We start from the raw sequence: 14,066 nt of genomic DNA, 5'->3' as shown, positions 1-14,066 counted from the left end.
AGGATCTGTGGCCTGGTTTCCCAAGGGAGAATAGGGGACTAAATCAAAACTTTGGCGATTAGACTACAATGACAGTGTTCTTCATGAGGCGGGCCTAGTTTCGAATCCTGTCTCCTCTGTTCACTGGTTGTATGACCTTGTACTTAATACTCTTCTGTCCCTAGATGACAGGACAGCAGGAGGGCATTTGACTCACCTTCAGAAGCTTTCCAGTAGGATACACCAACAGCATGAAGACTGACCGCATGGGAAGCCATGTTCTTAAGTGTAATGACCACAGTGTCATAAACCTCAGCCCGGATGGTAGGACCCAGCAGACCTGTAAGTATGAGATGTTCCCTAAAGGTCACTTGGGGGGCGACACGCCAGAAAACCTGTTATTATGAAAGTGATGGTCAAAGTTACAGAGGAGAAGCATGGCCGAGTGATCATTGACTCACAGGGGTAGTTAAATAAATGAATGCGTAAGCTGCTATCACCAGCTCAACCTTATGGTTGTTCTGAGGACAGAGTTCTGGATGTTTATTCAATGCAGTTGTTCATTTAACTAACACTAGTTGAGTTCCTACTGCATTCTAGGGTCTGTCCCAGGCAGTGGAGATGCAGTAGTGAACAAGACAGATGACGGTGATCACATTCTAGTGACATTAAGCACATAAAGAAATAAACAAGAAAATGTCAGGTGGTTATAAATGCTATCAAAGGTGGCGGTGTGCTGGAAAATGACGAGGCAGGAAGTAGAGGATACTTTACACGTGGCGGTCAGGAAGGGCCTTTCTGAGAAGGTGGCATTTGAGCAGAGATCTAACTAATGGAAAAAAGCAAGCTTTGCAGAGATCTGGTAGGAGAGCATTCAAAGCTGAAAAAACAAATGCCAGAGTCCTGAGACAGGCATAAGCTTGGCATAGCTGAGTGACATGTGGTCGGAAGAAAGTGAACAAGCAGGGCAGTAATAGAAAACAAGGGTACAGAGGTATCCAGGGGACGTAACATGTAGCAGTTTGTGGGCCCCGGGAGTTTGGATGAGTTTGCAATTTACAAGAAGTAAAATGACTTGGGACTTGTTTTGGAGGAAGAGTCAACGAGACTTGCTGATGAATTGGATGTTGGAGATTGAAAAAAAAAACAAGAAGAATGAGGATCCAGGGATGACCCCTGTGACTTTGATTTACGCAAGTGGGCGGTAGTCAGGCCATGACACAAAAAAGTCAAAGAGAAATCAACACTTCTGACTTATAGACATGTTAAATTATGTTTATATCCTATTGAGTACAGTTCGCTCAACAAATGGTTTATTGAGCAAACTGTACTCAATAGGATATAAACATGAAATAGCTTTATTTTTCATAGTTCTTAATTGCATTGGGTGGAATTTTCCTTTCTTGCGCTTTGAACCATCTCAATTTTTTCCAGTAACCTTCCCATATCAACAGTGTCATTTTTAGGCATTAATAAGTCTAGTCTAATATCAAACTTCTGATATCCCCTGAAATTTGAGGGTTCCCCCTCCTCCAGCTAAATTTAGACAGGCTCAGATACCCGTAATGGGAAAAGGTAGCTAGTTCGGTTGCCAGCTTCACTGCTTTTTCTCCTTCATCTCCTAATCCTCCTCCCCCGCTCAGTTTTCTGCCTCTGAACCCTCTAAGGCTGGAGCTAGTGGAAGAAGAACAGGGGTGGAAGAAGAGGCGTGATGGCAAGATCTTTCTTGGAATGAACACTGGCGATGTGGCTTTGGTGCCCCTGGGTTGTGGCACATGCCAAAATGGTGGCTCTTTCTTTCTTAGGGAACTTATATGAGTTCTTTGGGTATTCGATCCTCTCACTTCCAGTATACTGATGCCCCACTCTACCACTCCCTGGTATGAGATATGCCCTCTTCAGCTGTCACTTGTATCTCTCCTCTCAGTTTCTACTTGGGACTTGTTTGGGAGGAAGTACAATTCCATGTAATTTTTCTGTCACAGTCACCAAGCCCTGGGAGGACCTCTCAGACAGGGTCTTCTTGAGGCAGGTCTTGTCCTGTGACCATCTTGGCCTCACACCTCAAGGCGAAGTGCAGTTACAGCTTCTGCTGTAGCCCATTCTCCTTAGTATGCCACCACAGGAAGTTCCCATAAGACTCTGGACTTGAAAGTTTTTTCCAGATAAACACCAGGCTCTAGTCAGTGTCTCCTAAGCTCCTGAGGTCTTATTTCAAGTCTTTTAAGTAATTCTCCTGAAGCTTCCCTCACTATAGCTTCATATGAGGGGGAGCCCTCCTTCTCCCATGAGTGGGGGACGTACGAAATACCAGAAATGCTTTCCAAAGAAATCCTCAAATCTGAACTCTTTTAGAAGTTCCTAGCCTTCTTTTATATAGGCTGGAGATGCATGATGGGCTACGGTTCGCAGAGCCAATGCTGCACCACTACCTGACCAAGTCCTGAGTAGGTGGGCTGATCTCTCTCTCTAGACTTTGGGGAGACTTGTCACCTGTAACTCTTAGCACTAATTCTAAGGTAGAAAATGTCTCACCTTAACATCTTGTTACATGCCTGTTTGACATCTAAGTGAAGGTGTCAGCAAGCAGTGTGAACTGAAGATACACACTTGCGAGGTATTAGCATACAGATGATGTTTTAAAGCTATGAGACTGGATGAGATCATCTAGGGATTGAAGGTAGAGAGAAAATCAAATGAACTCGGGTCCGAGACCCAGGGCCCGCTAACATCTAGAGAACAAGCAGAGGAGGAGGACCCAGCAAAAGATCAAGAACATTCAGCCAGCATATTTCCTCGAGAGGTGGTAGTAAGGGAAGAACATTTTCTTTGGCAGCTGCCATCTTCAGCTGCAGCCCCAAGACTGAGGAGTCCTCAGTAGGAAACGAGACACCCAGTGTTGTAATAAATAGTCAGTATTGTTTTTATTACCCATCCATGGTGGCCTGGGCTTGGCAACGTTGAAAAGGTGATCCGTGAACTCTACAAACACAGTCTTTTTGTACATGACTGAGGTGTTGAATGGAAAAGATCTTGGCACTGTAGGAGGAAACCTGTGTGAAGAAAGGAACAACTCATTCATTTTGGTGGACCCCTCTTCGAACCCCCTTGGAGAAGGAGCTGGAAGTAATGCTTCCATCCCACTCTCCATGCTGTTAATAAGGCAGATTGGATATGAATCCCTGCTATGGACCGAATGTGTGTGGAGCCCTTGCGAATGGGATTAGTGCCCTTGCAAAAGAGACCACAGAGATCTCATGCCTCTTCCGCCATGTGACATTGCAGTGACAAGATCACCATCTGTGATCCAGGAAGAAGGCCTTCACCAGACACCAAATCAGTTGGCACCTTCATCTTGGACTTCCAGCCTCCAGGACTGTGAGAAATACATGTCTGCTGTTTATAAGCCCCCCGGTCTGAGGTATTTTGTTTATCAGCCACCCAGTCTGTGGCATTAGTCCAAACTGACTAATATAATCCCTAACATCTGTGAAAACAAAATGCTGTTTTCAAAAGTCATCTGATACATTAGGTGCCATATGATAAGATAAATCACAAAATCGATACCCAGACGATCCTTTGTCAAAGCAATAACTACAGCATCCTTCGATTTCACCTCTAAAACAGACTATAACTTTTATCTAAGTACCTGTCCTCAAATTTTGTCAGTATGTACCTGGAATTACACTTCCCTTCTTTGGGGTACCGAGAATACCACAGAGAAAATTACCTTCCAATGAAGGCTGTGTATATTGAGACCTGCAGGTGCCAGCAGCTGTAATTCAAGGTCAGCCCTCGACTAGTGCTCATTCTGGTCTGCAGTCAGATCCATTTCCTTGTGGATCAGTTACTGAATCTGAAATTTTATAACTATATACATGTCCCAGACTGTTATTCTATGCCTCAGTTAGTGAAACTATTTTAGGCAAAGGCTGATTCCCAACCTTTTCTTCTCTCTGTAACTGACAAGTCAGATTATTGCGTCCTGGAGCCCAGTTTAGGCTGAGTAATCAAAAGGACCAGTGTGAATCCCAGCGAAGAAGGCCCCAGGTGAATTGGCAGAAAATACAAAGTGTTCGAAGGAGACTATTTATTTCCACACACTGGTTTTTATGTGCTAATGATTTTTGTACCCTATGGAATAGTGCTACAGTTTTCTATATGCCATCGAGAACCTCTCTTCCTGGCTACGCTTCTGGACATCTAACTCATATCTCACCAGATTTTACCAATTGGTATTGTTTCGATAAGCCAAGGGAGTACAGGCACAAGGCAGGGATATTCGGGGCATCAATATTCGTGTAGAAAAAGCAAAGGCTCCTGCCCTAGAAAAAAGTTGTCATGTGCAGATCCTGGTCTCCAAACCTTGATCGGTCAAAAAAAATTGAGCAGTCACTCCCTCAACAGATGTATATTCCCTCACTTATAAACCATATACTACTACATCCCACTGCGCCATCACAAAACACGCACTAGAAATAAATGTGGAAAAAGAGAGGTTTTTAAAGACGTATAATTAGATATGGAGTTGGGTGTTGTTTCTTATGTCTTATTGACTCTTACGGGCTTTTCAAAAGCAGGAGATGTGACAGATTGAGGATGGCACAAATAAATGGCGATATACTCGGTATGGGTACCAGAAAGAACCTCAGACATCAGCCAGTAAGATACATACATCCTTGTTACACATGACAGCAATAAGGACAAAGTGGGGGAAAGGAGAGGCAGCTCCTGATTGTGGATGTTAGTATGCTTGGAGCAAAAGGCACACCATACCTGGGATTATCGGGATGTGAAATTAATAACAAGGCGTCCGGTAGCTCTTGCTTACTTATTTATTTCTCAATCTTTTGCTGAAATAACAGAAATCTCAATGTTCCCTTTAAGAGCAGCCACACCAGAGAATCATTCATTCCCATAAGAAATTTTGCTTTTTCTTATAAAGGCTTTATTAGGAATGTGGAGGTAGTGAAGGAAAATGAAATCTAAAAATGATGAAAATTGCTAAATTGGAAACTCAGTGACCTACAGGGATTGAAATATTTTTCAGTTTTTTTCGTATCGTGGTAAGACACACAGTACATAAAATTTGCTATCTTAAACACTTCAAATGTATAACTCAATAATAATAAGTACATTCATATTGTTGTATAACCATCACCACTATCCACCTCCCTCGTATCTTGCAAAACTGAAACTCTACATCCATGAAACAGTAACTCTCCATTCCCCACTCCCCCAGTTCCTGAAACGACCATTCTAATTTCTGTCTCTGATTTTGAATACTCTTCAGTATCTCATATACGTAGAACCATACAGTATTTATCTTTTCGTTACTGGCTTATTTCACTTAGCATAAAGTCCTCAAGATTCATCTGTTTCATAACGTGTCAGAATATGCTGAATAACATTCCATTCTATGTATATAACACATTCTGTTTATCTATTCATCCATAGATAGACATTTGGGTTGCTTTCATGTTTTAGTTATTGAGAATAATGCTACTATGTACATGGGTTTACAAACACCTCTTCAAGCTCCTGCTTTCAATTGTTTTGCATATATACCCAAAAGCAGATCATATGGTAATTTTTGAAAAGTTCTTGAGAAACCACCATACTGTTTTCCACAGTGGCTACACCATTTTACATTCTCACCAATAGTACACAAAAGTTTCCATTTCTCCAAGCCCTTGTTAGCACTTACTTTGTTTTTCGTGTAATAGCCATCCTAACGGATGTGAAGTGCTATCTCTTTTGTAGTTTTGACCTGCATTTCCCTAATGATTAGTGATATTGGGCATCTTTTCATGTGCTTATTGGCCATTCGTATATCTTCTTCAGAGAAATGCCTATTAAAGTCCTTCGATCATTTTTTTCACCATATGTTTTTCTTTAAAAATTGTTTTCAGTTACAGTTGACATTGAATATTATATTATTTTCAGGTGTGCAGCATAGCGGTTAGACATTTATATAACTTACAAAGTGATCCCCCTGATAAGTCTTGCACCCACCTGACACCATATATACTTATTACAATATCATTGACTATATTCCCTACGCTGTATTTTATATCCCCATGACTGTTTTTATAGCTGGCAATTTGTGCTTCTTAATCCTTTCACCTTTTCTCCCCCCAGCTCCCCATCTGGCAACCATCAATTTGTACTCTGTTATCTATGAGTTTGTTTCTGTTTGGTTTGTTCTTTTTTGATTTTTAGCTTCCACACAGAAGTGAAATCATATGGTGTTTCGCTGTCTGACTTTTTGTTCTTTTTTGATTTTTAGCTTCCACACAGAAGTGAAATCATATGCTCTTTCGCTGTCTGACTTTTTTCACTTAGCATAATACCCTCTAGGTCCATCCATGTTGTCCCTTTGCCCATTTTTGAATCAGATTGTTGGCTTTCTTGTTTTTGAATTTTAAGGAGTTCTCTGTATATTCTAGATATTGATCCCTTATCAGATATTTGATTTGAAAATATTTTCTCCCATTCTGTGAGGTTTTTTTTACTCTATTAATAGTGTCTTATGATGCACAAAAATTTTTAAGATTTTAAGTCCAATTTGTCTCTTTGTTCTTTTGTTGTCTGTGCCTTTGCCAAATCCAGTGTCATAAACCTTTTGCTGTTTTCTTCTAAGAGTTTTATAGTTTTAGTTCTTATATTTAGATCTATTTTGATCCATCTTATATCTTTAATCTATTTTGAGTTAATTTGAATATACTCTTTAGGTAAGGGTCTAATTTCATTCTTTTGTACATGGATATAAGTTTTCCCTGCACCATTGTAGAAAAGACTGTCTTTTCTCATTGAATGGTCTTGAAACCCTTGTGGAAAATCATTTGACCATACATGCAACAGTTTATTTCTGGACTCTATTTATTCCATTGGTCTACATGTCTGCGTTTATGCCAGCACCACACTGTTTTGATAACTGTAGCTTTGTAGTAAGTGGTGAAATCAGGAAGTGTGAGCCTTCCAACGTTTTTCTTTTTCAGGAATGCTTTGGCTATTCAGGGTCCCTTGAGATTCCATATGAATTTTAGGATGGGTTTTTCTGTTTCTGCAAAAAAAACATTAGGATTTTGACAGAGATTGCATTAAATCCATAGACAGCTTGGGTGGTACTGACACCTTAACAGTGTTGTCTTCCAATCCACAAACTGGGATGTGTTTCCATTTACTTACGTCTTATTTAAATTCAATAGTGTTTTGTAGTTTTTAGTTTACAAGTTTTATACTTCTTTGGCTGTTTTTCTGTGTGTTTTATTTTTTATGCTGTTGTAAATGGAACTGCTTTCTTAATTTCTTTTTTGGATTGTTCATTGGTAGCATGTAGAAATGCAGCTCATTTTTGTGCGCTGACTTTGTATCCTGCTATTTTGCTGAATTTATTAGTTCTAACAGGTTTTTGTTTTTGTTGTCATTTTTGGAATCTTAAGGGTTTTCTGCACATAAGATTGATCATATCATCTGCAAACAGAGATCATTTTGCTTCTTCCTTTCTGATTTGGATGAGTTTTATTTCTTTTTCTTGTCTGATTGCTCTGGCTAGGACCTACAGTACTCTGTCAAACAGAAGTGGGAAAAGTGGGCATCTTTGCCTTTTCCCTAATTTTAGAGGGCAAGCTTTTAGTTTTTTTTGCCATTGAGTATGATGTTCACTGTGGGTTTTCCACAGTTGTCTTTTATTATGCTGATGTAGCTTCCTTCGAATCCTAGTTTGCTGAGTATTTTTATTATGCAATGGTGTATAATTTTGCCAAATGCTTTTTTAGGCATCAATTGAGATGGCCATGTATTTTTTCCTTTATTCTAGTAATGTTGTATCTTATATTGATAGATTTTGTATGATGAACCACATCAATGCTGCCAAAATGGACACATGAATGGAGGAGCCATGGTGGAGGCTGCAAATGGGCCCAACATCATGGACTCGCCAAGGCTGACCCAGCTACTGCTGCTGTGAACATCCAACTTGCCAGCAACAGAGACCAACAATCAGCCTCTACTATGTCAGCAATCCTCAAGGAACCGTCCAGACACTTGATGAGTCTCGGGAAGCACCAGTAAACTTCCCCCAATAAATTTATGGCGTGCGTGCACACACGCACACACACGCGCATGCACACAAAGGCAAACGATCCTTTAAATATTGTGCTTAAAAAGCTATAAAATCACCCAAGGAAACACAGAAGTTGTCAGTCCTTGAACGCTGTTGGGAAACATTTTTCCACGCGCCGCGCCCTCAGACACGTCCCCGACAGCGAGAAGTGTGTGGCCAGGCTGCCCCCGCAGGCCGCGGGCGTGGCGAGCAGGACGCGCTTAGCATCGCTGGGGACGGAGGAGGCACCAGGTGCTTCCCGGCGGAAGGGGAGCCGTGGGGACGAAAGACGCCTTTCGGGGACACACGGTGACCCTCCGCCCGCGCCGCCCGGGAAGCGCGGGGGTGAAGGTGGGAACGTGCATCCGGGTGCACGTCGGAGCGGAGCCCGGTGGCTCCCCGAGTTTGCGCCCCTGGAGCTGGGATGGGGGCGCGCGGCCCAGAGACGTTCTGTTCGTTCGAACTGTTCCCGGGGCGGCGCCCGCCACGCGCACACACGCGACGCCGAAAGGTCGAGAGGAGCGGGGCGGACGGGACAGCGGCGCACGAGGCGGCTCTGAGGGCCCCGGGCGATGCCGAAAGCGGGGCACGAAGGGGCGTTTCCAGCGGGGGCTGGGCGGGCCTCTCGGCCATGCCCGGCACGGGAGGGCTGCTGGAGGCACCGGGAGACAGCGCCAGCCTCGGGCACACACGGGGCCCCGGCCGCCCTCCGCGGGACCTGGCACAGGCACAGGCACAGGCTGGCCGGCCCGGCTCCTTGACGCCGTGCGCCGTTTGCAGGGGGCCTGGGGCGAGGCCGCGAGGCCGCGGGGCACAGGGGAGGCCGCCTGGATCCTCCCCTCCCACCTAGCCTGCGTTTCACTCCGTTCCAGGGGTTCCGGGACACCCCAGAAAGCACGTAGCGGGAGCTCCGCCAACCCGAGGCCGTGACAGATGCCCTTCTGTACTGGCCGAGGGCCAGAGGCCAGAGCGCTGATGAGAAAGCTCTTCCAGTAAAAGGAGCGGCCTTCCGGAGGGGGAGGGGGGTGTGCACTCACTCCAGGGGCGCGGAGGCAGCGCAGGAGCAGCTTGCGAGAATCACGTCTCATCCATTGCTGCTACGCTGCCAACTGCACTAAAGAGCACACTCGAGGCCACGTGGGGGATCCCCGCTGACCCGCTGCCGGAGGAGGAAAAGCCTGCGCTTTATTGACAGATGGGTCAGCTTGATATGCAGGTGCAAGGCCAGAACTGGCTGCTGCACTGCAGCCCCGCTCAGCAGTGGCCTGAATACACAGTGGTGAACGAAAATCACCCACGCGGCCAAACTCTGACCATCGCTGTTGATTGTCCGCTTTGTGTAGAAAGAGAAATGGCCCCGGGTTCAAATATTTACAGACTAATGGACAACAGCAAATGGCTTAGCCGTCTGGGCAGGAGCCTAGAAGGAAAAGACTAGAATATCAGGGCCAAGGATGGCTGAGGTCAAGGGTTGTTAGTGAATGGGCACAAAGTAGAAAGATCTTCCTGTCATATGTTAATGCCACTTGAGAGCATCTGCCACGGAAGAAGCACAAAACGATAACGTGGGTGAAATGACTAGCAATTAGCATCAGCGGGCCCCTGCACGGGCCGCCGCAGGCCTAGCAAGCTGTGAGCTAAGTGCCTGCGGTGGCAGGGAGAGACTTTATGTGTGGACACGAGAGTGCAGGTTCCCACTGACTAAGGCGGGTCTAGCTCGTGTTGCCCCTAAAAGTCCAACCTGTCAGCAGCAGAGACCAACATGGCAGTGCCCGTCACGGAGGTCAGCCGTTATCGGTGGCGAGGTGACTGCATTGAAACTCTTTCACACTAGAAAGAATAGCGCTTCGTTCTGATAGGAAGAGACACGTTTTAAAGCAGGTACGAGCCTTTCCTGTCTGCAGGGCCTCAACTAGCACCACCACCTGAGGGCCGACAGAGGGCTTGATTGGCTGGTGTGGGGTCCCAGGTAACATCATGTCAGACCAGGGGACCCGCTGTACAGCAGCGGACATGCTGGAGTGGGCCCGTCGCCATGCTGTCTGTTGGCTTCATTACATGCTGTCCCACCCAGAAGCTTCCAAGCCAAGCAGTGGAATGACCTCTTTAACGCACAGCTAAAGCACGTGCAGGGCCCCATGACGGTGGAGGGCCAATCTCCAAGCTGCTGTATGGACATTAATTCAATGATGGCTGTGTCCCCAATAAAAAGAACACATGGATTTAGGAACTCAAGAGTGGCAGCAAAGGAAACTCTGCTTACCATCGCTCCCCGTGACCCACCTGGGGAGTCCATGCTGCCACCCCTCCCTGCAGCTCTGGGCTCGGCAGTCTAGAAGGTCCCCACAGCAGATACACAAGAGTCTCACTGACTCAGAAGCTAGGGGTGCCACCTGGGCACCTGGGGCTACTCGTAGGTACCAAAGAAGCAGCAGGCCAGATGTGGAGCCCCCAGGGCATGATCGCGAGGGAGGGCATTGTCACACGGGGGCGGGGGGAGGTAGGCAGGAATGTGCCGCATCCAAGGACACCTGTGCCATCTGAGGGGCACAGCACAATGGCCACTGGGACCTGGAGAAGCTGCCCCTGATACAGGTGAGGGCGTGGAGGGTGGGGGCTGGGATGGGGACGGGGATGGGATGGCAGGGAAAGAACTTGACCCCTGGACACTTGGTGGGGGCTGCTGGAGGACAGCCTTCAGCCGGGGTCTCTTCACAGAGCTGCCTGGCCCCGGGGTCAGGAGCCAAGGACCCCTCCCTTTTCCAAAGCAGCCCTCAGGTCACACCCCTTCCTGGGAGGCCTCTTCCTGGGAGACCCCCTCTGCCACGCCTCTTCCCAGGGAAGGCCTCGCCCCTTCCTGGGAGGCCCCTTCCTGCCAAGGAGACCCCTGCCACGCCCCTTCCCAGGGTAGCCTGCGCTTGACTCATCAGTGTGGGGACAGGAAGGCCTGGCCGTGTTGGCCCAGCTTGGGACAACTCAGAAGGGTCCTTCCAGGCCCAGAGCCTTCCCAAGGTAGCCTGCACTTGACTGCTTAGTGTGAAGGCATAGTGGAGACATAAAGGCCTGTCCGCGTTGGCCCAGCTTGGGACAAATCAGAAGAGTCCTTCCAGCCCCAGAGCGCCCTGCAGCCCAGCGTCCCCTCTGCCCACCCTGCTTCTTCCCTGCCCTTCGCTTCCCTTCCCCGGTGTTGGTCCCCAGAGTGCTCTGGATCGGCCCCCTGCACATTAGCCTCAACCTGCAACATGGTTCTGGGGACTCGCCCAGTGATATTAATTCATATTTAAATGTGCTCTAATTTCATCCATCTCTAAACATTTCCATGGCTTTCAGTCATTTAACAACATTATTTGATGCCTATGCCATCGAGTGCACGCCTCCAATCCGTCCGTTTGTCCCATCTCCTGGCCGCCATGAGACTTAGGCCCTTCCACACTCTTCAACGCATCCCTACTTCGTTCCTTTTCCTCTTTTTCCCTTTCGTCTCCTTGGTTCTGCTGAGTCTTCCCTACCCAGTGTCTCCAAAATTTCCATTAGTTTTTAACAAGACTCAGACCCATGCCCAAAGATAGGTATCTTGACACACACTAGCCCAAATTTAATATTTCTGACTAAAACAAAAATACAAAACACATAGCAACTGTTGACTAGAGCAAGATCTTGGAAACGCAGGGAACAGGATTAAGTGTATACAGAAGCACGTTTTTCTCCCTCTGAGGGAAGGATGAAGAAACTGAGGTTAGATAAAGAAACGAGGTGAAACAGAAGGCCCACGCCTACGTTCAGAGTAGGCTTCTCTGTTCAAAGATACCTACTAGAAATTTCTAAGAGCATCAGCACCATCCAGGTGTGTGGTTCAGTTCAGAGATGAGCCGGTACAGGACCGTGTACAGCTCCCCGGGGGGAGACCTTTCCCATCAGAGTGAACATTTTCCACTGGAACAGAAGCACGTGATTTATGTGCCTGTCTCAGTTTCAGGGTGATCTGCACAGTAAGTGACAAAATGTTCCCGGGTTCACAGGTTTTATTCCTTCCTCAGTTTTGGGAGGTTGTTTTTTTTTTGTTTGCGTATTTCCCTTAGGATTTGATGTATAAATCTTGCCAAATATATCTGGCAGCGATGTCCTTGACATGAACTGTTCTTTCACATTTTATCTAAAACCAATCAGAAAACCTATTATATTCCCTGACCCGTGCTTAGAAGAAGTTGAGCAGCTGCAGGAACAGATAATATAAAACCGAATTTTCCCAGATGTTTATTTCAAACCTTGGCAGAGGTTGTCAGGATGTGTCCAGAGTCAGCTCATCCTGTTAACCAGTATCAAAATAATCTAGACTATAAAACGGTATTGTCAAAAGAAAAATCCTACTAACGTTTTCTTGGTAAATACATGCAACTGCCTACACAACAGGGGAATACTAGATAACAAATAAATCATTTTCTCCGTTCAATTTTATACTCAGGCTATTACTATGCCACACGTTGTATGCTACATGGAAGCTGCAATAGCAAACTATATGAAATACAATTTCTCAATATTAATTTTTAACAAGACCAATATTAATGGATATGGGGCTAATCGTCCAGTTAGATACCAAGCTGTTGACCATCTGGGCCTCTACTTCAGGGTCATTAACACTGCACAACTGCAGGCTATCTAAACTATAGAAGGACCTTGGATCCCTACCTCATACCATACACATACAGTGAGATACCAGTAGACAGTGATTAAAATGACTAAAATACTGGCAAATGTCCGGGATGTGTCGCAACTGGCACATTCGCATGTTGTTGAAAGGAGTATAAAATGGCACAAGCATTCTGGAAATCTGTTGGCAGTCTCTTAGAGAGTTCAACATGCATTTACCCTATGATACAGCAGTTTCACTCCTAGATTTTTAGCTAAAATAAATGAAAACAGATATCCACACAAAAACTCGTACATGAATGCTCATAACAGTTTTATTTGTATTAACCCCCAAACTGGAAACAACCCAAAGGTCCACGTGACTGTGAATGGATATACAAATAATGATACAGTCCCATAAAAGAGCAGTAATCAGCAGTGAAAAGTATAGAACCACTGCATGCAACAATCTGGATGGATTTTCAAATCATGATGCTGAATATAAAAAGCCAGACGCTGAAGTGTGACTACTGTATGATTCTACTGATAGTAACATCTTGAAAAGTCAAAAGTGACTCTGTGATTCCAGAAAGCACCTTGTTGCCTGGGGCCAGGTCAGGGTAGGGAGACTCACTGAAAAGCTGCAAGAGGGTCGATGTAAATGTTCTAATTGTTGAGTAGGGTGGTGGTTATATAACTTGTATGCGTTTGTCAAAACTTATCAAACTGCACATTTAAAATCTGCATTTCATTGTATGTAAATTACACCTGTGGTAGGCAAAATTTTGTCCCTCATCACCTCGCCCTTTGGTGTTATGACCATGAATATGTTATGTTACATGGCAAAAAGAAAAAAAAAAACTTTGCTAATTAGCTGACCTGGAGATGGGGAGATTAGTCTGAAATATCTGGGTGAGGCCAATGTAATCACCACGGTTCTTAAAAGTGGAAGAAGGAGGAAAAAAGCTCGGAGAGATGGAATGGAAATTGAAGTCAGACAAATCCCAAGCATTAGAGAGACGTGATGCAGTCTCGCTAGTTTAAGATGGAGGGCACTACATGAAAATTGAGAGAAGGAACTGAATTCCACATAAGCCTGGAAGTGGATTCTCCCCAGAGCCTCTAGTAAGGAACACAGGCCTGTCAACATCTTAATTTTGGCCTGGTATGACCCCGAGCAGAGCACCTAGTTAAGCCCTGAATTTCCGACTCACTGAAACTGTGAGATAATAAATGGGTGTTCTTTCAAGTGGCTAAGTTTGAGGCAATTAGTTACACAGAAATAGGAAACTAATAGGAGATTCAAAGTTGATCTAAATATTAAAAATGACAAGCAAATAAAAATGCAATTAAA

General features: G+C 45.3%; 1 protein-coding gene and 1 long non-coding RNA gene across 15 annotated transcripts in view; one reads left to right on the top strand and one right to left on the bottom strand.

The window, feature by feature from the left end:
- The window catches only part of LOC112470994, a 62,488-nt gene extending 54,312 nt beyond the window's left edge, over nt 1-8,176 (top strand). For 13 of the 14 annotated variants that reach the window (XR_003043143.1, XR_003043141.1, XR_003043142.1 and 10 more), the window contains 2 exons: nt 165-321; nt 7,826-8,176. This is a non-coding gene — a long non-coding RNA (uncharacterized LOC112470994). Of the gene's footprint in view, nt 1-164; nt 322-3,264; nt 5,926-7,825 lie in introns of those variants that run through there. The other variant, XR_003043139.1, reaches the window with a different exon arrangement.
- Nucleotides 1-14,066, bottom strand: part of F8 (coagulation factor VIII) — a 68,230-nt gene that overhangs the window by 50,180 nt on the left and 3,984 nt on the right. The window contains exons 2-3 of the mRNA XM_025039866.1: nt 2,911-3,032; nt 197-319 (exon numbers count right to left, since the gene is read on the bottom strand). Of these exons, the coding sequence (XP_024895634.1) occupies nt 197-319; nt 2,911-3,032 (245 nt within the window). The remainder of the gene's footprint in view (nt 1-196; nt 320-2,910; nt 3,033-14,066) is intronic.

This window comes from Pteropus alecto, unplaced genomic scaffold, assembly GCF_000325575.1.
Source record: "Pteropus alecto unplaced genomic scaffold, ASM32557v1 scaffold821, whole genome shotgun sequence".
Taxonomy (NCBI): Eukaryota; Metazoa; Chordata; class Mammalia; order Chiroptera; family Pteropodidae; genus Pteropus; species Pteropus alecto.
The sequence above is the reverse complement of the archived record's forward strand: the minus strand, read 5'-3'. Positions and strand labels throughout refer to the sequence as shown.